The 23,916-nt window shown below is 40.3% G+C and overlaps 2 protein-coding genes across 2 annotated transcripts in view; one reads left to right on the top strand and one right to left on the bottom strand.

Moving 5' to 3' along the window:
- Nucleotides 1-23,916, top strand: part of LOC145215564 (ubiquitin-ribosomal protein eS31 fusion protein) — a 291,245-nt gene that overhangs the window by 259,239 nt on the left and 8,090 nt on the right. The gene's annotated exons all lie outside the window — the stretch shown is intronic.
- LOC145215556 (uncharacterized) lies at nucleotides 14-7,043 on the bottom strand. Its single transcript, XM_080084268.1, has 2 exons — nucleotides 4,116-7,043; nucleotides 14-2,838 (listed from the first exon to the last, which is right to left on the bottom strand). Exons 1-2 carry the CDS (start codon nucleotides 4,279-4,281, stop codon nucleotides 1,643-1,645), a joined length of 1,362 nt encoding a protein of 453 aa, XP_079940394.1. The 5' UTR covers nucleotides 4,282-7,043; the 3' UTR covers nucleotides 14-1,642.

Genomic DNA, 23,916 nt, shown 5'->3' with positions numbered 1-23,916 from the left:
AAGCATAGACCAGTTTATCGTCGTTTCATATAATTTAAATTCCTCGCAAACAAAACGAAAAAGCGAAGAGAAAAGGAGCAGCAAAGAAAACTGATAACACTGCTTGTGTGGGGTGCGAAAAAAAAAACGGGCAGAAATACTCACAAATAACACGTTTATGTAAAGATAACATCACTATTTGTGCCTCAGTGAAACGCGAGGTCAATAACATCATATAGGCTAATTTTTTATGTCCAAACTTCACAATTGAGCAATTAATATGTGTTTTGGATTTTCATGTTTTAAACTTTGTGTACAATAAAGCCACAACAATTTTAATTTACTTTGCATTAAAAGCAGTTGAATCAAAATAAACCTTGATTCGTCTTAATAGCAATTATCGCCCTTCAGCAGTTGAGCGCTATTGATGTAAAAGGTTTAAAGACAGGACGTCGTTTAAACGTTTTTGAGGTATTTTGTGAACGCGTCTCACTAAATGAGGCCTAAATATACGTTGCAGGGCGTAGACCAGCTGTTCCGGATGTTTAACGCTGCACTGATGCGGTAGATACTGCAGCGACGGCAAAAACGGTTGAAAAGTTCAAGATCGCACAGTAAACAACACCATTTTGAATGTGTATTATGTTTAAGTCGCTATAAAACTGAATTGTGTGGTTCATAGAACCAATTAATTCCACTATGCAAGTCAATTATTTTTATCTGTAGCGATATACAAAATTCCTCTCGCACAAGGATAACTCAAATTTTGATGATTTTACGCATGTCGAATGTGCAATCGAGCAAAATAGAATTCTTTTAGTTTAGTCAGTGCAAGGGCTTCGGGATACAGAGCGGTGATAATCAGTAAAGTTAATCTAGTGTAGAAATTTGATCGGTCGGTTGCAGGCGGTAACGCGACCCTCCGGTATGTGATACTGATCGGAAAGAAAAGGCAATTTAAATCTACTTTCAGCTAGAAATTGAAACCGTTTCATACGCATCAAGGTAAACACCACTTTTTCACGTTTTCGTACCAAGTGAATTTCGAATAAGCAACGGACAAATAACCATAGAAGTTCTGACCATGACGGTTTTTAGTATTCTGACAAGAAACAAACAAGCCAATACATTTAAAAAAAATGTTTTGACATCTTGTGTCATGAAGAACGTCACGTTTTTACAAATATAAATCGCGTGTTTGTTTCTTGTCAGAATAAATAAAATCGTGATAGTATACCTAAGTTACTCGGGTTGAGTGCACAAAGCTCGTTCGAAACCCGCTTCAGGCATACATCTTAAAAGAACGCCTCAGCAACAAGCGTCCCACAGCACTGCCTAAGAAAACGATGAAGCAGAAATAAGTTAACAGTGACATCGTAACACACGAATTGTGAGAATGTGCAGTTGAATCAGGAACATAACAATATAAGCGACATCGCAGTACGTCAAAGGTCACGTGACGGGAAAGCGCGAAGGGAGCCACGTGGGCCGAAAAGAAGTCGGCAAGATAAACACTAGCACAGAAGACACCACAATGATCCGAGAGTTTTGCGCTGATTTTTGTGCGAATAACCAAAAGGAGGGTACGTGTAAGCGACAGTGTATAATAATATGTGGACGCAATATGGCACAAAACGAAGCAGAAACGATGACACGTAAACCCCTATTCAAGTGCGTTTAAGATCCTTGGCGGAAGGAAACTCGAAAATCCGTTCAAAATTCCTCCGCCCAAAGATGTCCCTCCGCCGTTTTGTGGCGCCGTGAAAAACTGATTTTCAAAAGATGGCGTCACCATCAGTTCGCGTGGCGTCACCATATCGCCCGATGACGTCAGGTACGATGATGTACCAGGGTTCTGAAGACCGGACATAAATAAGTTTTGCGCCAGGTACGCGGCCTCATCGGGAAACGGAGGCGGCTGTCGTGAACTCATATAAGGCAGCAAAGAACCGTTCACACCCTTCACGCTGTGATTCAAAAACGTCTGTCCAGTCGACGCTTGGTTCCGTTGCTTGGCAACTGCTTGTGAATCGTGTTTGGGCATTTTGCGAGGCGGCTGTTGCTGCTGCTGGGATTGGTAGCTCGTTTCATTCGGGGACAGCGTTCTCTTGTGTCGTCGAACAGTTTGCCCCGCGAGGCCAGCTGCTATTGCTTGCTGGTCGACCAGATGCTGTTGTTTGATGTGATGCTGCGGTTGCGGTGGCTTTGAGATGTCACCCCCCTTGCTGCGTTGTGTGTTCATAGACGACTTGGCTCGCTTTGTCATCTGGCATACTGCGCACGCGCAATACACAGCCGGCATCTCCCACGGCCGGTCGTCGTACAACGGCTTCATGGCCGACGCGTCGTACTTGAGTAATTCCTGTTGTTGCAAGTGAGGAAAACCTCCGTTTAGTTTCCCGGCGAATTCGTGTGCCATAGTGCTCGGCGTCATGGGCGTTTGACCGCAGGAGTTCATCACCGAAATAGGGTTCTGACTTAGCAAGGCCGTCTGCTCATAAATCCTTCTTAATTTCTCCGTAGCTTGTGAACAGTCCGACCAGGCCATAGCGGCAATAGTCGAAATCTGATGCAAATACTCCGGTCCGGGAACGCAATTCATGCTTTCTTGCCAAGCGCTACTCATGGGTCCCACCGATTGAGGAGTTTGCTGTCTTCTACTCAACTGAGTAACAGACGGCGCCGTCCGTAACCTTTCACCGTTGAACGTGTTCTGCTGGTGCCGGGTCTGTTCGCCTCGATTCATAAGGCGGTACCGGCAGTCGGTGGGTGGGGCTATCATCAGGAGGAATGGACTGGCGTTTGGGTCCCGTGGGCGCGCTTGGAGCTGTTGTATCCGTTTGGAACGGGTGTGGGGCACTGCGGAAATCAGGTACGTGGGTTAGGTCTTTGTCTTGTCACAATAAATATTTAACTCTCAAGCGGCAAGATATAACCCCCTTAGGCAAAATATTGTTGGAGAAATTGCGGCACTGATGTTTAGAATAGTAAACAGAAGGTCGACGCCTTGTCTGTTTTGCATTAAGTGCGCCAAGCCGTGGTATAAATAGATGGGGATAACATCTAAGAAAACCTGGCCGAAGCTGGTTTGTTTGCTTTGGACAAATTAGACTGGAATTTAGCAAAGGCATCAAACACGCAGCCCACCAACTGTTGAATTTTACCATGCTAAAAACACGTTAAAAAAGTGCACTCTTGCAAACAGAGCTTTCAATTTGCATATAGTGCCATTTGATCAGCTAATGAGATAAGACCATGTCAACATCAAATGTCCTTTTAACAACAATGCCTCTTGCGCACATTTTTAAGATGTTATATGGGACTTGAGCAAATTTTTTTATGTCAGTAGCACTGACTTATAGGCCAGTTTAAGTAACAGTCCGTTGATAATTATATCGTTCAGTCATAACAAACAAGGGTTTAAATTGTTACCAGGCTCTTGTTACAAGGGAAAGTTATTGTTTGTTAAACGCGTCCGGTCCAAATAGGTGACTTCCCGGTTGACTGTCAAGATGCGCGTGACGTCACATACACGTCACCGAACCGTGACGAAAGGTGCCGCCGAAATGGGAGGGTGTTTGTAAATATTTATAAGTGCGGTGCACTGGCACTTCCGAACATACGGGACGGTGGCGGTTCGTCTTTGCTCATTATAGTGCATTTCGCATCGGTAATGTATTGGCGTAGAAATGACCTGTAACACTGCTTTAAACTTTTTATGTCTTGTTTAAAACATTTTTCGCCGTTGATTAGAAAGATGATCTACAATAACGCTTTAACTGACTGTGACTTTTATCTTGAGTTATTTTAGAACAGAAATAAATTGCAATTGCTTAAACCTTTTGGCTAAAACGTACAATTTGTTTCGTAACTTTGAAAATGTCGGTTCTTATTTAAACGGAATTGAAGGATTTTTGCTCTTGTGGACTCTGTATGTTGTTAATGCTTGTTCAATTTAAGTTTGAACGTTGATTTGAAAATAAATGTAAGTAAAACAACCCCCCTTTTAAAAAAGATTCATAATTAAGTGCAATTTTTTGCTTGGTGGCAACGCTGTAACAGAAGTAACCCTAAACCCAAGCATACAGCCAAGGCGCCATTCTCAAGCGTAAGTAAGCAAAAAACTCAACACTAACCTGTGACGGATCTCTTCGGAATGAGGACCTGCATTTTTGGCTGAGTCATCGTTTGCATGACGAAATCCCTCATTCGATGCAGAGTCAAATGACTGCTTGATTCCCACATAAACATGTCGTTTCGTTCGTTGTCATCCGCTCCCGTAACAGCTGCTGTATTCGCCATGCTCTTGTCCACTCTTTACAAGTCCCCAACAGGTGAATAACAGCTTGGGGTGTAGTAGCGCGACGCCCTATCGCCTACGCTAGTTTAAAGGGCGCGCTAGACCTCACAGAGTTTTTAACAGATTCACTTAAGCTTCTGTAAAACCAAATGGTCATTTATTAATTTGCGATCTGTATTTACACACTTTACAGTTCACTGTTAAGGCGGAGTGTTTCATTGCCAACAGAAGAGCAAACAGACAATCGTTGATATGTTGCTACGCGCTGCAAATGAACTAATTTTTGGTAAGCTATATTCCTTGGCATTGATAAAGATATTTTTGACAACAACAATATATAACATCTTATGCTAGAAATGTTACAGTAAAGGCAACTGTTTGCGTTGCATGTATACGAATTCCTCCGCATCATCTACTTTCTACTACCTTCAAACTTAAACTCTGACATGCTTTCGTCGCTTGCATACATATCATATGTTATAAAAGCACAAAGGACACAGTTACAAACACGAAACCTATGCTGGTACGATTCTGACGCACCAAACAGCGCAAAAGGACTTTCAGAACATCCAGCAACTCCAGAATACAAGCTGACACCGCTAATTTCACAAGATAACAGCCGATTTGCGCCGTACAGAGCCGACAACATGGAGTGCCTTGCGAAAGAGCGGCAATTTGGTCAAAGTAATTGGCGCAAAGGACCTTTCTTTTGGGCCGGACGGGGCGATTTGGTCTGGGCGTGTTTGATACTCGTTGCCTGGCCAATTTGGCGTTTAAAAATTCACGACCGGCTCGCACGAAACAAGGACAAGTCGCAACAACTCCGCCACGCTGACTCCCGTATCGTCGTCCGCCTGTGATCTACAATAACAATCGAGCACGTAACGAGAGCAACGTTCATGTCACAGATGCGTGTGACACGACAAACGACGGGTGATGCCAAAATGACGCCAAAGGCCACCGGATGAGGAGACAATGTAGTTTACGACTTCCAACTAAGCAACGAAACAGATATTCTCCTTGTTTTTTGGTGCAATTATGTCGCTGTATGTTCTTTCACCAAGCAAAATTAACTCAACTCAAAGCACCCAAATGGAAGTTATGGCAGCTAAGTTACTGCAGAAAACAAACCTGCGTTCGGGATATGACTTACAGCAATACCATTGTAACTTAAAAACTCTTAAGCGTTTCTGAACACAATGGGTACCGATGAACTTACACACAAACTTGACGATAGCTATCAAACAAACAAGTCGTAATCGCTATCCTGTCGTATTTTTCACCTGGTGTTTGACATGACAAAAGTCCTCTCATTACCCTTTTATCAGTCTAAGATTTCACCCAGCCGAGAAGATACAATAAAGAAGGTTTGGCATAAATACTCGTTTAAAACGTTACCCACGCATAGGTTTGATATTCAATGTACAATCACCTCTTCTAAACAATTCTGCCTGCTGCTGTTGTCAGTGCGTCAGTGATTACATCACTCACGACTGTCTGACGACAACCTTGGTGAGTCTTGGCGACCGAGTTTTAAGAGCTTTCCGAGCGCAAGGCGTTCCAGGGGGTTGCGCCGGACCGTCAGCCGAATTAAACACATTTTTTGGTTCGATCGTAGTCGGTAATGGTTATCGAGCGCCGCGGCGCCGAAAGATTGTTGCCCCCTTCTGAATCAATTCGAATCAAGAATCCTGCGTTCGATACCCAACGCTCTACGCCGTTCGACAATTGAAAAGCCAAACACATCGAAGAAGCCCCATCAATCCTTCGGATCGGCCGTTGTAGATACCATTGGGTTGCGGGCGATTAGAAATTCCATTATACAAGCGGCCGACTGACGCAAAATGGCGGCTCTCTGGGAACAAGTCCGTTGTTGCGTTTATGACGGCATAAAATCCATTGTTTTCGCCAACGAGAGATTATCTCGCGATCACGTGACGTTTCGAGCTCGCATTGTTCGCGTTTGCAAAGCCGAATAAGCGTGAAATCGAATTGCGCGGTTTATGTGGCGTGCCGAGGCGACTGATGTTCATTGTTATGCTCTTTCCCGAGCGCTGGAATGCAACCGCTTCGCTGGAAACGCAGCCCGCTATCAGAGGCCAAGCCCACGATACCGATATGAGCGTGTCTTTCTTGCTTAGCAATGCATCCCATGACTAAAAGCAGGCGATATTTCCTATCTTATCATTCCGAAGCGCCAAAACGTTTATTGTAAAGCAAGAAAACTGGCTTGAAGATGATGTAGATTCTCCTAACAAGCTATTGAAGCTCTGTCTAAGCGAGAAAGAATGATATGGACCTAAACTTACCACATTCTTTCACACTTATATAGCACGTTTCGTAGGGAAAAATTTATAACACTGGTGCGGTATCTACCTAAACGCGCCTTACCGTCTCGTAACCGTAATTAAGTCGTCCAACGCCAAGGAGAATAGCCTTTCAAACCGAGACCGGTCTATCACTTGGCCGTTGGATTGTTAAATAAGGCGATAGTGGTGTAAACTGTCGAGATGATGACGACATATGGTCCTTTCTCTGTCGTCAACGACGAACTGTTCCGTCACTTTGATTGTGGTTTATTGCATGCGCGGCGTTTCTATTGACCTCCTGTGCATTATCGCTTCGGTCTCGACCTACTTACAACATACATACGCATACGTTTGTGCTTTATAAGCAGCTGCACCGTACCGTAAGAGTGTTGGATACTTAATATTGGTGAAAACAACAGAAGACTAATATCTATTCTCATTAAAATATGTAAGACTGAAATATATCTTTAATTTTGTATTTTCTGTAGGCCTGGCATACACACCACTGTTAGGCCCAATAACGTAGAAATCACTGAACAAGTGAGCTCCTTGCATATTTTTTCTGCTAGTGCAGGTTTTGCAAGCATGTCTGTTTTTAATCATGCTAGAATCCAAAAACTTTTTTGTAAACTGAACAGCGGTTTGTCGAGTTTTTCAGATTGAAAACTTTTAAATTTGTATATTTTTTCACATTTCGATCTGTTTCTCATACAAAAAACCACTGTCTTTCGCACAAACTCCTAGCCAAACACACATCAACCCGACGAAAACCCATTCTTTACATATTGATTGCGGACAGGCTGTCGCCAACTAAAACACATCGAAATTGCAAGACACAGCTTTCTGTGAATAGCCTGTCGCCTGTCCTTGTCATTTTCTTACTTTTCGTTTGTAGATCTGTCAACAAGCAGTTCAACGCACACAGCGTCAGCTATTGACTTTTCCGACAACGACAGAAGCCGATGCTTTCATCAACTGCTGCGAACTGTCGTTGTCGACTGCATTCAACATTCGACAGACCCCAACTGCTGCACACAGAAGCCTTTCAGTGTCATGAGAGAAATGCAAATGCCTGTAAGCCCAGCGCGCTCTCGCCGACTTTCCTGCTCTAAATACCCGTGCACTTATAATTACGACGTGAGAGGCCGTTTATTGCGACCGGTCACAGTAATAAAGAACGGGACAAGGCTGCAAGATTGTCCGATTCTCTCTCGACGTGTCGACCACTTCTTGCGAGACGCCGCTGCTGTAAGGCGATCGGGCGGCTAAAATATTAATAAGAACGCGGTATTGTTTCGTCATAATCTCCTTTTCGGGCGGAGGGAAGGCCAGGCGCGACGTTAGGCCGTGAACGGATGGAAAGGGGGTAGAATCGCATTGCCCCCCTTAAAGACTGGGATTACTTTTTGAGCGGAGGTTTTTTTTCTGTGCAATTAAAGTAATGCGATCAAGCGAGGTTTGAAAGGCGGATGTATAAACTTTACACGAGAATTCTTATTAAGTTTTCGTATCAATTTCGACAGTGAAACGCCAATATCGTACTTTAATGGCTACTTTAAAACTTCATTGGAGTCTTTCAAAACGTGTGCTGATCAAATCAAATAACATAAATTTAATGATGGGCGTTTTTCTGTGCAAAAATATATCGGTATGCTACCCAAGCTATTTGATCGCTGCAACTAAAAGCTACACTGCAATACTTCGAATAAAAATTCTAAGTGCCTTCGGTTCGTAAGCAATTGTTTTTCGAAATCTAGTGAAAAAACGACATCCAAAAGTTTCGCCTAGGGTAAAAACTTTGGAATTAATTTGGGAAATTTTACGTCCCCTCAGATCAGTCAGCGAAAAACTTGTGATCTCTATCCCATGTCATGCGGTCGGGTGACGTCATTGGTCGAATCGTGGGAACCACCAATGACGCATTTGGTATTTATCTGCGAAATAGGGACAACTGCAAAACAGCTACTGGGAGAAAAAAACATGCCCTGGTCGATGAAAAGAATCAAGCTAAGGGTAAAGTTTTTTAAATATTTTGCTTACACCAGCGTATATTTTGAGAGTTTAAATGACCTAAATGAACCATAAAAAGCGTTATGTTTTATTCTTTAACGATTCACAAATGCACACATCCTCATCTGCGATATATGCTATTATTAAAAGATTTGTGTTTGGATATTATGAAAGTATCATACGACGAGATGAGTTATGTTTTTAAGTTTGCACACCTACCGAATCAACATATGCTCGTAAAGCACCGTCTTTCATTTTAATGCTTTATCCGAATTTACGAACTATAAATCAATCACGAACATAAACTTTAAAAAAACTGAATCATCCACTGCGAAAGCCCAAATCGGATTTCTTTCTCACGATATCCGCCAATTTCGGCGCGATCAACCGATTCGGTTGTCTATGACGTAACAATAGGGTTCGGTCATCGAGTCAAAAGATCCCATGGCGATTTCACTTCAAAAGTTCTCGACGGGGGCTCGGGGTCAATCAGCGATGGGCAGTGACCCGTGACGACCGTGTCGAAACCAAGATTATTAAGATGAATGATTCTAGTGCGCGAACAAGATACATTCATTCATTGTATCAAGAGAACGTTTCAATGGAATAATGCAACATGATCTTGTAGCCATTTTAGCGTTTTACTTGCATTTCGGCATTATAACGTGTTCACAAACAATTAATTTACACCAAAATTAGGCTTGTGTTAGACTGACACTTTTGTAATTGCATTTAAAGAGGTTTTGTGTAGTTTTTACAAATTTAAACTAATAACACTACTGGTGTATGCAAAATGTGAATCTGATTTTAATTATAGCATAAAAATCCTGTTTTGTGTTCGAAATGCGCTTCCTATATAGTCTCATACAATTTCCGGCACAACAAATACGTTCAGCATACGAAATAAATCTTCTCGTTTTTGTTTTTTAAAACATCCGTTCTAATTAAGTAGTAACTTTTTATAACAGCCACAAAATGGTTGAAATTACTTTCATATCATTATGACATTACTTTTTTTCTTTTAGATTTACAACATATTTTACCAAGAAATTTGTATTCAAATTGACCAGAGCGCCTAGAAACGACCTTTGCAATGGAAACAGCCGCCGATTTTATCTTCTAAATGTGGGTGATTTATTTGATGTGAAACACTGGTGTTTCGAAATGCAGTAATTTGAATGGATTCTTAAGTGTAATTTTGAATCTAATCTAAACAAACTATGGATTGTTTATGGAAATTCATAGCGCTGTTGTAACGTTGTGGTTGCGGTAAAACAACAGATACGTACGTTTTTTTATGATGTGGCTTTCAAATATGCGCGCTTTGTATTTGATTGTTTGTCTGAAGCTACACGATCCTCATTAAAAACAGAAACTGCAAGCGCATACTTCACGTGGTTGCACGAACTGAAATAAACACTTATTAGTTCACAACGCGTGTTTAGATAAAGTCAAAAACCCATCGTATAGCGCTTGTTAGAAGTTTAAAAAATCTATATTCACAACATACAGTTTTCGTTTTGATAACGTTTCATCCCTTTCATCTAGTGTTTTTGTTGTCAGTAACTCAACACGAAATCAGATTGCAATTGTTACACAGTAATTTATCTATCTTATTTTCATGTTTGTTATGTTAAAAAATATATGTGTGGGTTGAATGGACCATGCTATATATACTTGGCGTTATTTCCACACAGTGCATGTTTTACAACAATTTAAACCACAACAATTCTGTAGCATACAGCAAACTAATTCTGCGAAAAAGAGAATTGCTTGGTTTTGCGCATCTTAGCAGGCAAATACAAGAAACGCTTGATTTTAGAATCTAGCTAGTAAACACACACTTTATCAATCCAAATATAAACCTCTTTAATCTGCAACGAATTTACATAAAACTAGTTCTAAACTTATTCAAAACCGACATTTTTACTTGCTCCAATTGACCAATTTTGTTCAATTGAAAGATGGAGAATTTAAGTTGACCACAGCGAGGGGGGTGCAATTAGTTCTAGCCCCTAATCTACTTTTATACATCCACCAGATTATTTCCGGTTAACGGAGGGGCGTAACATACACAGATGGGGGGGGGGCAATTACGTTTGGGAGGGCACTGTGAGATCGGGCCCAACCCCCAAGGCGCAACAAGCACTCTGCGGGAAGTTGAGAAAATAAACAAGGGCGAGACGAGATAATAAACAACGAAGCGAAATGCTTATGGCTGATGACGATCCAATTTTGACTGACGACGTTTCTGTACGGATGATTCGGCAATCAGCTGTCGTCGTTTTGTCGTTATTAGGTCGTTTGAAAATAAATACCAGACAACGAGTAGAAGAAAGGCTGTCAAATTTACACAGTTTAGTGTTGAAATTCGTATGCAATTGCGCGTGTTTTGTGCACATCCTTATCGGGCATATAAACAAACATTTTCAGTGTTAGAAACTATAAAACAGTAAAACCAATAAACGATAAAATCCTTGGTTAAAACTCAATCCGTCGGTTCGTGTAAAGGAATAAAACATTTAACCTAAATGTAATTAGACGTTCCTTATTCAAATAGAATCTTTCAGTATTTGTTTTGGGGGTTTGAAATCGATTTTAAGTTTTTGCGATTGTCCAAGAACAAATTTAGGTACTGCATTTTTCAATAATGATTATGTCTGACACCTTTATCAGTTGTCATGGAAGTCAAAACGAACCTTAGAGTTTCTAAAATATAAAATCACCTTATTTTCCAAATAAGTAACGATTGGTATCAAGACACTGATGTCGGTTTTAAGATATTGGTACTAATTGCCCAGGGAAATACATCGAAATGGAACGCACAGAAAAGGAAGTAGAATTTAAAAGATGTCGTTTAAGTAGCTATTAGATGTACCTTTTTCCTTTCATTGATTAGTCCGTTTTAACCTCAGAAAGACGAACCTTCATAAATGCTGTTGTTTTAAAACCTGTCTAACACGCAGAATGTGAAGCTTCTCTCCTTTTGTTCGAATAAAATTGTTTAATGTTAAATTATTAAAAAAGATTAGATTTTGCATGTGGAAATATTTTTCGACAGACCGAAAACAAAAATCAAGTAAAAAACGACAGGACAACTGTTTCTTTGTGTCAATCCCGATCCTTTAGTAAGCGTGTACATAGCCAGCTCCCTTTGAAAAATATGGAACCTAGAATGCCCCTAATAACTGTCTTTGCGTTTTGGCTACAAAATACGCAACTTTCCATCCCCGAAACAGAATTGCTTGCCGCATAAGATTAGGCTTTTAAAAAATATTCAAACGCCTTTTAATGAAGCTTTGCGCTGGATTAACACTTATTTGTGGGGCTGTTTCGTCGTTATGTGATGACGTCACCACTCACCAAGTTCTTTATCTTAAGAAAAATTCTTGTGCCAACTTCGGGTGACCTCATGTGGCCCGGTGCGGTTGGAATTGTTAATGACGAAATTCAACGGATGCGCTGTTGCCTCATTCGTCGGAACTTTTGTTTTTGTCAAAGCTACTATGCGAGAATTGTAGTTTTTACACTTCATATATGTGGTGTCTGACTTTTACCTGACAAAAAAGTCAACCGCATGCACTTGGTGCTGAAGTGTCGAAGTGTCACTGTGGTAACAACAAACTTACGATCTTCATTACTGTGCAGTATCATGACTTACATGTTTCTACGTGAGTTGATATATTCGGTACGCCATTACGTGATTGAAGAAGTACTTAAACCAATCCTAATTTACTATACGTGGAAGCAATTACCTAACAAGTCACCGGCGATAAATAACAACCAAGCGAGTAACATTTGTGAAATTACACCGGTACACTAGTAATTTATACCACCTATTATACGTAGGAGTGTGACACAGAAGTAACTGAACAGCAATTGGTGTGGCTTGGGCTCATTACCGTCAAATGTTCGCATTACACGCCAGGCGTCGACACCAGCACCAGAAAAACAACACCACAAGGCATAGATAAGTCGCCAGTCGATACGGGCACCTGTCTAATGGAGAGAGTCCCATTTTCTCTGTACGACCTGCATTGTACCCCGTGTATGGCTTATCAGTCTTTTCGAGGGATTGAGTACCGTATAATTGCTCCGCCGTCTCGTTGCATTCAGCAGTCAATTTTCAGCTTTCGCCGGGCAGTTATTGCTTTTGTAAGATCAGCGACATCTGTTCTTAATGCATTTCTCGCAACAGGCAATTGGGCTTTGCGACAACGCCAACCTGTCATTAAAGGACGATTACTCAAATTGTCTCAACGACACAGTTTTAGTAACTTACCACAAAAGTTTGCGCAACAGCCCACTGTAATTTATCCGCACAAGAACATAAAGCCTCACAAATGCTAACACTTAAGCGTTGTGAGATTCTTGCTGTTAATAACAAAGGCCAGCCTTCTAATACAGGTAGTCGTAGGATGCAACTAAATTAGATTTTACTAAACTAAAGTGTTTATTACCTTGACTTTATTAACTGTTTGACATAAGTGGTTGTGGACGTTTTCACACATATGCCTGTTCTGCCTAAAAAGTTATCAATTTAACATGATAAATTCATCAAAACCAAACATCAGAAGTCAGAACAGCTAAAAGCTGGTTTCTCACAGCACATTTTTTCTGATAACAACCACCTAAACGTTTTGTCTAACAAGAAACCATTCTGATTTTGTATGATCGAAAAAAGCCCTCTGACTACAGACCTCAAAAAACATAGTTCAACGCGCTTTCTACGGTATTATTCTAAAACATAATTCTCTAACGAAATATTCCTTCTACGACCAGCGCCAATTGAGCCCACTCGGATACAGTAGAAAAACCAAATTGTGGTTTCTTTTTTCACATCGACCTCTCTGTCATTGATACAAGTCGACTTTCAGTCACAAAAGCAAGAGATTCACGACGTCGGAATTCTCTCAGAGAAAAACGACATATGACCCAGTCAATCAGGGTTTGGCTTTCCGTTTTACAGTGTCGCCGACCCTGGGACGCGGCGATACGCCTCAAAAGCGTCGAGCTTACCCACCGAAGTGAACCCAGACACCCAGGACGCGGTGGGGGCTGTGTGGGGGTATCGATGTCCACGAACGGACGACCCACTTAGTTGTGAATGTCGTTTCTACGTTTTTTTACCCACAGACAATAGTTGTTGACTGTTAACATAATTCCATATTTGTTTAGGATGTGGCAATATGTGCCTTTATACCACCCATTTTCGCCTTTATAACTCGCTATTTGGACTAGGTATAAAAAAAACAAGCGTACAGGGTTTAAACTCTCTATTTTTTATAACTTTTTGCCACATGTCTACCCTGGCGGTTTCACACTATATCTTGCAGTTTTAAGATGTTAAGCTTAGCATTATCTGGCGAAAGACTTGATTTTAGCACACGGGTATAAAATCGGATTAAACCATTTCGTTTATAGGACGTAATTCAATGTATCCCACACTTTTCCTTACAGATTCACACTTTAAAACTTCTAATTTAGCGCAACTATGCAGTAACGTTTTCTTAGTAGCGGAATAAATTTCAAGAAAAATCATCATGAAGAATTTCTTAGGTGTGCTGTCGCTAGTTATCATGTAAAAAACACATATTATCACGGCCATTCGTTTCCCGTCGTAATAGGCCGCACCAGGCCCCCCAAGTCTCGATTAACGCTAATTTTCATTCGGGCGCTATCACCACTGGGAATTGTTGAAATCGAATTATAATCAAGGCCGGGCAAATCCATTTTTGGTGCCGCCCACTAATAAACCTTCAGCAATTTTCACGTAACCACCACACTGCCACATATGCCGTATAATTTGTCCTTAACATTTCGAAATATCGCATCCTATCTTTGAAATGATGAGTAAACTATACTCGTTTGACCTTTGCTTATCAGGTAACTCAGGAGTATTATACTTTCAACGAGGTACGTATATACAGTGTTTTGCACAAGCCGAAAACTCATTGTACAAAATCCTATAGGACCCAAACAACAAACTGGTACACATAATTTTCTCACATAATTGATATCACAGTTGCTATAAAGTTGCTATAGGGTTGATACCAATCCCAACTGTGCTTACATAGCTGCGGTTACAGTTGGTTAAGTACAGATCAAACAGTTTGTAGCTAACTGTCTATAAACTGCAGTACACTTTTTCATTCCAAAGGATCCTCCCAAATGTAACCAAAAATGCTGAAAAAATGCCAACTCCTGGTTTACAAAACTGAACCTTTTTACACATTTAGTTTAAATACACCAGCTGTACAACTCACACAAAGGCCTGAAAACGTTACAAACCAGACTTTAAAACTCACTGCGCAACCAGAACTCTGTTGAGGGTCGTAGATACCAAATATCACTTGTTGCAGAGCAACTCTTCATTCTTGTACAACCATCATTCAATTCTTAAGCAATTTACAAGTTTTTCATATCTAACTACATTAAATAGGCCCTGTTAAAACAAAATATACAGTTAAAGACTTGTCCACGCCAGAGCGTAAAAACTACATTTCAAGCTTTAGTGTACACGTTTTTTACATCTGATAATGCCACTTTACTTTACCATTTCCATTAAAGGCCTGTCATGGCGTCACGGTACTTATTCTAAAATTGAAAGAACTGGCCGTAACGACTTTGAACGCCGCCACTCAGGTAGCTATTACCAGCAGTTACGATTTCCTTTCAGAAGTAAATAATCTCTTTGCGGTGCCGGCCCTTTTTTTCTCAATCAAAACAAAAGAGTTGCAAAAGTGTTTGTGACTAAGAAGATACCAGGATTACTGAAAAACAATAATTCGAAAATACTGGGTCAAACACTTGGGCAGTGAATTTGAAGTTTTGCCTCATAGCATTGTTGGTTTGACACAAGCTTTTCAAAACAATCTATTTCAGTCGGTTTTAAGATTCTTGACTTTGAAAACAAATTCAGCTCCCGAAAACACTCAAACCTTTAAGATTTGCATTCTGTCTGTCAGTTACGTTACAATCCAAAATCAATATATTCGAATTCCTGTAAACATTTTAATACAAACTGTTGAACTGTCAAGGTTCTTGCTGCTTTGCGCTGCGCCCTGTTCTGCCCTAAACCGCTCCTTTGAACTTTGAGAACCAATTTACTGCAATCCTAAACCATCTTCTTTGTGAACATAGCCAAGAGCAAAAGGCCAGGCGGCGAAGACTTGAATCTGTCGTCACAATCTTATCACAGACAGACATCGGCCTGACGAGTCTTCAAAGAACATCTACCCCCAGCCAATACCCGTGTATTCGGTCATTACTGAAGGAACACGGTGGCGGGGACGATTGGACATCCCACAACACGTTTTCGCAATTTGTTTTTAAGCTTACGCGTCGACTTCAGTTTCGTAATGCAATCCAGCGAGCAAGAGCGCTGCTCGCAGAATCGGAACGATCAATTTCGAAATCACGTAACAAATTGCTGCCGTAAAATCTTGGTGGTTTTGGAATCGAAAATAGAGACAAAATTTACGGAATGTTTTCAAAAAATGTACTAGATTTCGTACTAAAAAACGAGGAGCGAGAACAAATAAAAGGAAGTTGGTGTATATAAGGAATACGTAAGAGAATACCGGAAAAAAATATTTTGGGTTTACCATTTCAAATCGATATAAACTCGGCTAATATCTCAAGCCTTTTTTACCGTGAAAAACAAATACGAATTCGTAATGATGAATGTAAAGTGTTGGCAACCAAAAAAAAAATAAACAAAGACGTCAAACGTAATGTAACATATGCTTTGGAGAAATACACCAAGGAGAACTGTGACTGACCTTGCACTCACAAACAAAATATGATTTTCTAACCTTAAGCCCAGTTGTCACACCTCAACGAAACGCAACCCAAGCATGCGAGCAGTTCGCGGGGGTTCGAACGTCACCTATAAATGTCGATTGTCGTGAGAAGGAGCGACTCGATTTCGCTTTAACCCGTTCTCGAGCCATCAACGACGAAAATTGTCGCGAAAAGTGCGAGCAATTTGACAGGATTTATGTTTGATATGAAAACAGTGAGGGCGGCCGAACCTATATGGACCCGGATATCAACTAAGCAAATCGTCGGTTATATTTGGCTCCATCAATAATCAACTGTAAGGTGAAAATGAGGTATTTGTCCACGATAGGTTTATGACCTTTTTGAACGCTGGCCAATGGGTTATGCGGTTGATGAAAGTTGAAATAAATTCACTTATAAAATTGAAACTGACAAAAGCCAATAAAATTGTATTTTAGGTAAATTTATACTCATTTTCGTTGTAGAAAGACACAAACGTTAAAATTGTAGCGACATAAATGTTTTTATACCATTTAGGTTGAAAATTAGTTAAATCGGGTTTAAGAATTATCTTCTAAGCTATTTCTAGTTTTGGGCAAATAAACAAATTTCACGTTAAATCATCGTGAATCGATTCACACGGATCCAAGGCGCGCTGAGCCGATTTTCCAATTACGGTTAGCGAACAGGCGTGAAATTAGGTCTTGCAGTGGATCTTCTCACAGCGACTTATCTCCCTGCAGTTCGCAAACGCGATTGGTTGTCACGCCTCGTCACGTGATCACGGATTCGATCACGTGACAATTAAACTCAACATTAAATAAGGCATATCGACAAATTTTAAACACGTCGATATGTTTAAGGACTGTTTACTTTTTTCTTCCTAAATTTGAAAAGAATTTTGCCTTCTGAAAACAACTTCCGAAAATCATGGCTAAAAACTTAACCTTCTTTCCAATCAAAAACCGTTGACCACACAAGGTAGGTTATAAAGCTGAAATGCGCCATTACCGCTCATCTATTGTTGCATCGGTCCCTAAACCGCCTTTCAAACTTTATTGAAATACCCTATTAGTATTGTGTTTACATAAACTCGTTTAAGTTGGGTTCAGAGCTTTATATTTTTGTTTCGATTTTCTCACAGTTCGTGGGAAAGATAGGCGTCAGATCGTTAATAAATCATGACAGTTCCTCGAAGTGGTCTTGATTTCGAAGCGTCGGTGTCACAGAATAAATAAGCGGTCGTCATTCTAATTGCACGTCTCGGGTGTACGAAAAAGCTAGCGAGAAAGTTCGAGGCCGTTTGCAAGAGGCGCCGAGTAGCAATAATAATACGGATGGTTATGACAGCAAAAGGGATATAAGACGAAACAACTGCTGCCTTTGTGAGCTGCGATGTAATTGATGTAAATAGTGTGTATTGCGACGTTGAATTCACACTCAACGCAATACAATGTTCCGATGTCTAGTTGGAAAACACCTGAGCAAATGCATGTTACGTTTAAATGGATACTTTCGTGAACAAGAAATGCATCTATTGGTTGACTTTAGCGTGTTTGAAGGATTGATAGTAAAAATTGGGATGCAATTTGACTTGCGTTGTTTCTTTGCCTAAGTTGCCATAAAAGTAAAAGTATTTTTTCCCTTACTGAAGACTTCAAAATACCAAGCAAGACATTTGTTAAGCAGCATTAGCACTTTAAAGTCGATAGGCTTGTTGGAAAGCTATTTTTACTGCAAAAGTTGGTATTTTTGTTCGTTGAAATATTTTACACAAGTCGCATCAATTCAGATAGTTTTCCCCAAAATATTTGATGTTTAATTTTAAAAAATCACAAGTTTTCGTCAATGTGATGTAAGTCATGTTCCAAGATACGTTTGCTTTAGACGTTGAGATTTTGAAAAGAGTAAATATCTACGACCCGTATTTTGTCGTTGTGTAGCCTCAATTAACTGTCGCACGATTTTCCACTCAGCGGCCGTCACCAGTGAAGCCAAGCAACACGCGTTTACAATTTGTTACGACCATCTGAGCGCAGTGCAGCGAAACGGAGCGTGTAGTGCTTGGCAACGAACAGCTGGGAAAATTTCCCTGGGAGCAAGGCGACCTTGTTGTATCGATTTGCTGCGCGATAATTATCTGTCCCCGATGTGCATGATCCATCTCGGCGATAACGTTGAACGAAAATTGGGTTACGCCCACAAACAACACTGTTTTGCATGCTAGATGGACAAGTTCTATTCGAATAAAGAATTCAAGTTCTAAAAAAGCAAAATGCTTGGTCCTTGAACTGGTATAACCTAGAAACATGATAATATTGAACGAAACCTAAGGCTACGCCATCAAATAACATTGTTTTACCAGCTCGATGTATAAGTTCTATCGGAATAAGGAATTCAAGTGCTAAATAGACGAAATGCTTGTTCTTTTGACTGACATAAACTAAGAACACCATAACAGGCAAACTACATACTAGAAGGGTGGCTTAGCATATATTGCCCTTGCACATACACTTTGATCTATTTTAAAACATAAATATATTTCCTATGCTTATTTTGTATTGGGTCCCATATTAGCCATCGTCTTTTATAACCTTGGTTGTTTCTGCAGGCAAAAACTCATGGGTCCCCACACATGCAAAGTTGAAAATAATGCAATTCAATAGATAACAATGAGTAAGTTTGGTATTGTGAAGACAAACACAGTGATTGGTACTGTGCACATCTAAATATGCTATATGGAGTAAAAACTATTTAAATCAAAAAACTCATTTTAGGGGGGCTAGTAGGATAACTAATTGAGTTCAACACACACAAACTTTAAAGTAGGAAACCACAATGACTCAATCAATAGTACTGCAAAATTTCAGTCCAATCTGCCAACGTTCAAAAATTTCGACCACTAGAGGTGTTTTGAGCAACAACCGTTAATGTTTCTGACGTCAAAGGGCTGTTAACAAACCCCCGAACTGCAATGGCGCAATAACGATAATTGGCATACTTTACAAGCTATCCAAATTTTAGTCAATTCTGCAGTGATGGGGAGACTCGAGTCAGTGACTCGACTCGAGTCCGACTCGAGTCCGACTCGAGTCACCTTTTCAAAAGACTCGACTTGACTCGAGTCTTAGTTGTGAAAAGACTCGACTTGACTTGGACTCGTTATTTCATCAACAAAACGGAAATTTCTTATAACTTAATAGATAACCTGTTCAGTTGGCTTCAACCAAACAACAGCAGCAATTTACTGTGCGATGCGCAGTTATTTTTGCTTAATTTTAACGTACGAAGTCGCTGCTACATTTTGCTAAACTTTCTTACGCTGACATTAAGCGTTGTACTAATTGCTTGGGTTTTAGGGTAATCGAATGCAGTACATGCCAAGGCCAAGTATTCGCTTTTAAGCGCTTATATTACTGAACAAACGCTCTAGTGCATGCAGTAAAATATGAATTTTCGGTTTTCAAAAACTCCTATGAACAGGTTAACGTTCTTTTCCACACTGTTTAATAAGTGTCAATTAACAGGTTTTATTAAAGTTAACTCTACTCTAAGAAAGGGACCTTAATAGGATTTGTTGATTGTAATGAAGCGGTGTCCGTTTTAAGTTAAAAAGGGCGCGATGAACCATTCAAATAGATTAACTATCTCTTTTCAAAAACTTTTTGTGACTTGCCTTGACTCGAACTGCTAATGACTTGACTCGACTTGAGACTCGAACCGCTAATGACTCGACTCGACTTGAGACTCGAATCCCTTCTGACTCGACTTGACTTGGGACTCGAACCCCTACTGACTTGACTTGACTTGAGACTCGACTGATGGGACTCGTTACCCAACCCTGCAATTCTGACATTGTTTACAAACTCACCCCTTTTAGGGGGCTAGCGGGGTAAATACTAGGGTTATCCGGACAAACAAAGTGGAATGCACATCTACATAACTATATCTACCATCTGTATAAGTTTCAGCCACATCCATCAAGCATTTGATAGAAAAACGAGTCGGACAAACTTCGGGGGAAAATACCCATTTTAGGGGGCTAGCGGGGTAAATACTGGGGTTATCAACAAAAACAAAGTGGAATGCACATCTACATAACTACATCTACCATCTGTATAAGTTTCAGCCACATCCATCAAGCATTTGATGGCAAAACGAGTCAGACAAACTTCGGGGGGGAAATACCATTTTAGGGGGCTAGCGGGGTAAATACTGGGGTTATCAACAAAAACAAAGTGGGATGCACATCTACATAACTACATCTACCATCTGTGTAAATTCAAATCCATCAAGGATTTGATGGAAAAACGAGTCGGATAAACTTTGGGTAGAAGAAAAAAAAAACAAAAAAACAAACATTTTGAGTAAAATCAATATGTGTCCCCCTCAGGGAAGGGGACCTATAATTATTCCTTAGAATTGAAACTAAACTTCAAACATGATTTGTCTGATGTAGAATTTAGCGACGAAAGGTCTTGAACGTAGATTTGGTAAATATGTTTAGCCGCACTAAGTCAAAAATCGGCGCATTGTGGCTTTAATGTAAACAAGAAACGCTTTTAATCGCGTATTTCAACGTGGCAAAATTGATCACACAACAAAGCATTTTAAAACGTGGATTTGAAAATCTCAGATACCAACCCCAGCAACTGAAGTTAAATACAAGATGCTATATTGTGCTTTAACGGTCTCACGCGGGCATTTCCAAATTGAAGCACACGGGGACAACCGAACTGCCATTGCCAAACACAAAACTGAGACGAATAAGAAAACCAAACGAAATTTCCCGCTCACTAAAAAAGCCCCAGCCAAGATATGAATTACACCATCGCGACATTGCATACCCAAAGGCGGTAATCTAGAATTTTACGATTGTGAGCGAACACCGAACGGACGAACATGCTTGTGACGTCATATACGTGCATCGCGAACGATTTTGCAGCTCCCGAGGCGCAAATATTGATGCGTTCTCCCCACTTACGGCTGCTGCTGCTGTTGTTGCGTCCGGTGTGATTGCCATCTGTTGCTGAGTTCAAACACGGACCAAGAAAAATAAACCAAAAAAAATATTGTTCACGGTCTTCTTCATCAAAAGAACAAGTCGAAAAAAGGCTTAAGTGTAATGAATACATGCTATTGCAGACAATTTAACGCTGTAAGGTGCCAAATAGTTTTGAATTTGCAATTATGATAGTGACAGCTATTGGTAAAAAGTCTGCAGTACAATGTATTGATTGCATTCAAGCACTTCGGCAGTTATTTTTTTGATTAAACCACTTTTCGAGTTCCATCTGTTCGCATCAAGTCAATCTCTACAAACTCTGCCAAAGACCAGCTTACGAAACGCGACTCTAAGAATGTTGAGAAATGCCAGTCTAACCCAGTAACCCTGTTTTTAGCGAAAATACAGCTGTCAGCTGAATTGGCTGTCGAATTTAGATGCATGAGACCAATCAGTTGAGCACCTGCTCTAATACATCTTTTATAATTGGACGATACATAAAAAAAAAACGTCAATTTATTTCATGTTCTTGTAAAATTAACCCCATTTGTGGTGCATAGAAACGAAAGTTGACGCAGATGACAAAATGTGCTTAAAAGTACAGTTTGTTGCAAGTCGGTAAAAACAAAAACATCGAGTTATGCGCTGTTTATTAAAAATTGATGCTAAAACAACGAAATCTGACAATCTGTTTTTGCCTCCGCGCAAACAGCAATGACTGAATCATAAACACTGTAAATAAACTCGCGGCCTCAAGCTGCTCGACAATTCTTAAACGGCAAGCTGTAGCCCTCTATGGCCTTCTGTGTGATATTGTCAATCCGATGCCACATACAAACACCAAAAGATTAAACCTTCCAAGACCAGCGATGTTTACAGCTGCTACGCTTTTATAGAATGCTTTGCGCCAGTCCAAATAGCAAGTAAACTAGCAAACGAACGACCACGAGCTGCTGAGTACATTGACCTGCTGTTGATTTTAATCGCATCGTCTCTACGTCGAAAGGCTTTCACCTAATTTGCATGAGGCCACGGTTTTTCGCAGTTTGGTTTTAACAGGCCATCGCACATCGAGCGCCGTGCCGCAAGACGGAAAACACACAATCGGTTGGACGGCCGATGCAGCTTACCGGGTTCCTAGGCTTTTGCGAAACTGGTCCGCTCGATACAGCCCATGTTTCCACGCACACAGTTACAGCAAGCACGAAATGGAATTGAAAAAAAAACATGGCTCCTTGAAATCAATAGGGTAGAAGTGCAATGGCTAAGAATAGAATAGATTCGAACGTATTTTCAGCACGAATACGCTTTGAAACGTTTTTTTTTTTTTTTCAACAAATTAAATACTGTTAACCAACATACTTTTTTTTATAAACTTGCGACTATACATTCCATCACACAAACAGGAATATTAAAGACAAACAGACCCATCTATTAAACCCCGCTAAGAGAACACCAAATATTTAACAACAGCCAATATACACAATGAATCTTAGATTGTCTTTTGCACTTTTTCCCATTGTTGTGTAAATGCGCCTAAATTTGGGCATGTTTGCAATTTTCAATGCCAACAAAACTTTTTGAGATTTTTAAGTTTTAACTTTGAAGCTTGGAATTCATCGAAACGCTGAACTATTCCCCAAAAGCACCGATCGTGTTTCACATTTTTTTTAAATCGTGACGAAATTCCGTTGAACACAGGCCAAGGGCAGTAACGTTTGTCAAAAAGCTAACACGTTCGGCGGACTAAAGCTATAAGGGTATAAATCCTGTCCAGGGCCAAATAAACTAAATTTAGAAACTATATTTTACGTTTACTTTAATTGTAAAATTATAACGCAGTACCAACACTTACAATCAACCAGAGTGGTAAACGGGTCTGACCCTGGAGTCCAAACCCGACAGTACAAACCCGAATCGTTTTTGGAAAGCCCGTTTAGGCCCGAAACTTTGATTGACAGGCCTATACATTAAAATCTCAGAAAAGACCAAAACAACCAACACAGGTCCAGCAAACTGGTTACTAAGCTAGTTACATTTATTTAAAAAGCAATTACTGACACAAAGTGTAAAGTCAGGCCCGAATCAAGCCCGTTTTCCCTTTAAGAAACTCGCCTGAAGCCCGAACCTGGCCCGAAAAGCCCGAGCCGACTTACAACTTTGCGATCAACACAAAACTCTCTCAACGTTCATCAATAATACTCCGAACAAACCAGCAAACATTGATAACATTTTGTAAGGCTAACATGTACATAGGCCTACATACACCGCTGGAAACACAATCCATATATTTAAAGACCAGTCTACGTATGGTCCAATGAACTCATTGAACCGATCCAATGATGAAACACAACAACAAATAAACCCGAAAAAAATGATAAATCCAGACCGTAACCTTTTTGAGAGGGGTAGCTATAAAATAAAAACGGCAAAATCAATTTAAATCAAATCATTGTATCAAATGGCATTTGCATTCCTGGCTTACAAACGCAATGCTAACAATGCGTTCAAAACCGAATTATTTAGTG

This window comes from Phallusia mammillata, chromosome 2, assembly GCF_965637545.1.
Source record: "Phallusia mammillata chromosome 2, kaPhaMamm4.hap1.1, whole genome shotgun sequence".
NCBI lineage: Eukaryota > Metazoa > Chordata > Ascidiacea > Phlebobranchia > Ascidiidae > Phallusia > Phallusia mammillata.
This window is presented reverse-complemented; position numbering and strand designations above follow the sequence as displayed.

Excerpts from the sequence above, each read along its gene's own strand:
- LOC145215556 (XM_080084268.1), bottom strand. The coding sequence starts at position 4,281 with ATGGCGAATACAGCAGCTGTTACGGGAGCGGATGACAACGAACGAAAC. Across the intron at positions 2,839-4,115 it reads TCCGAAGAGATCCGTCACAG|TGCCCCACACCCGTTCCAAA; the intron begins GTTAGTGTTGAG and ends TGATTTCCGCAG.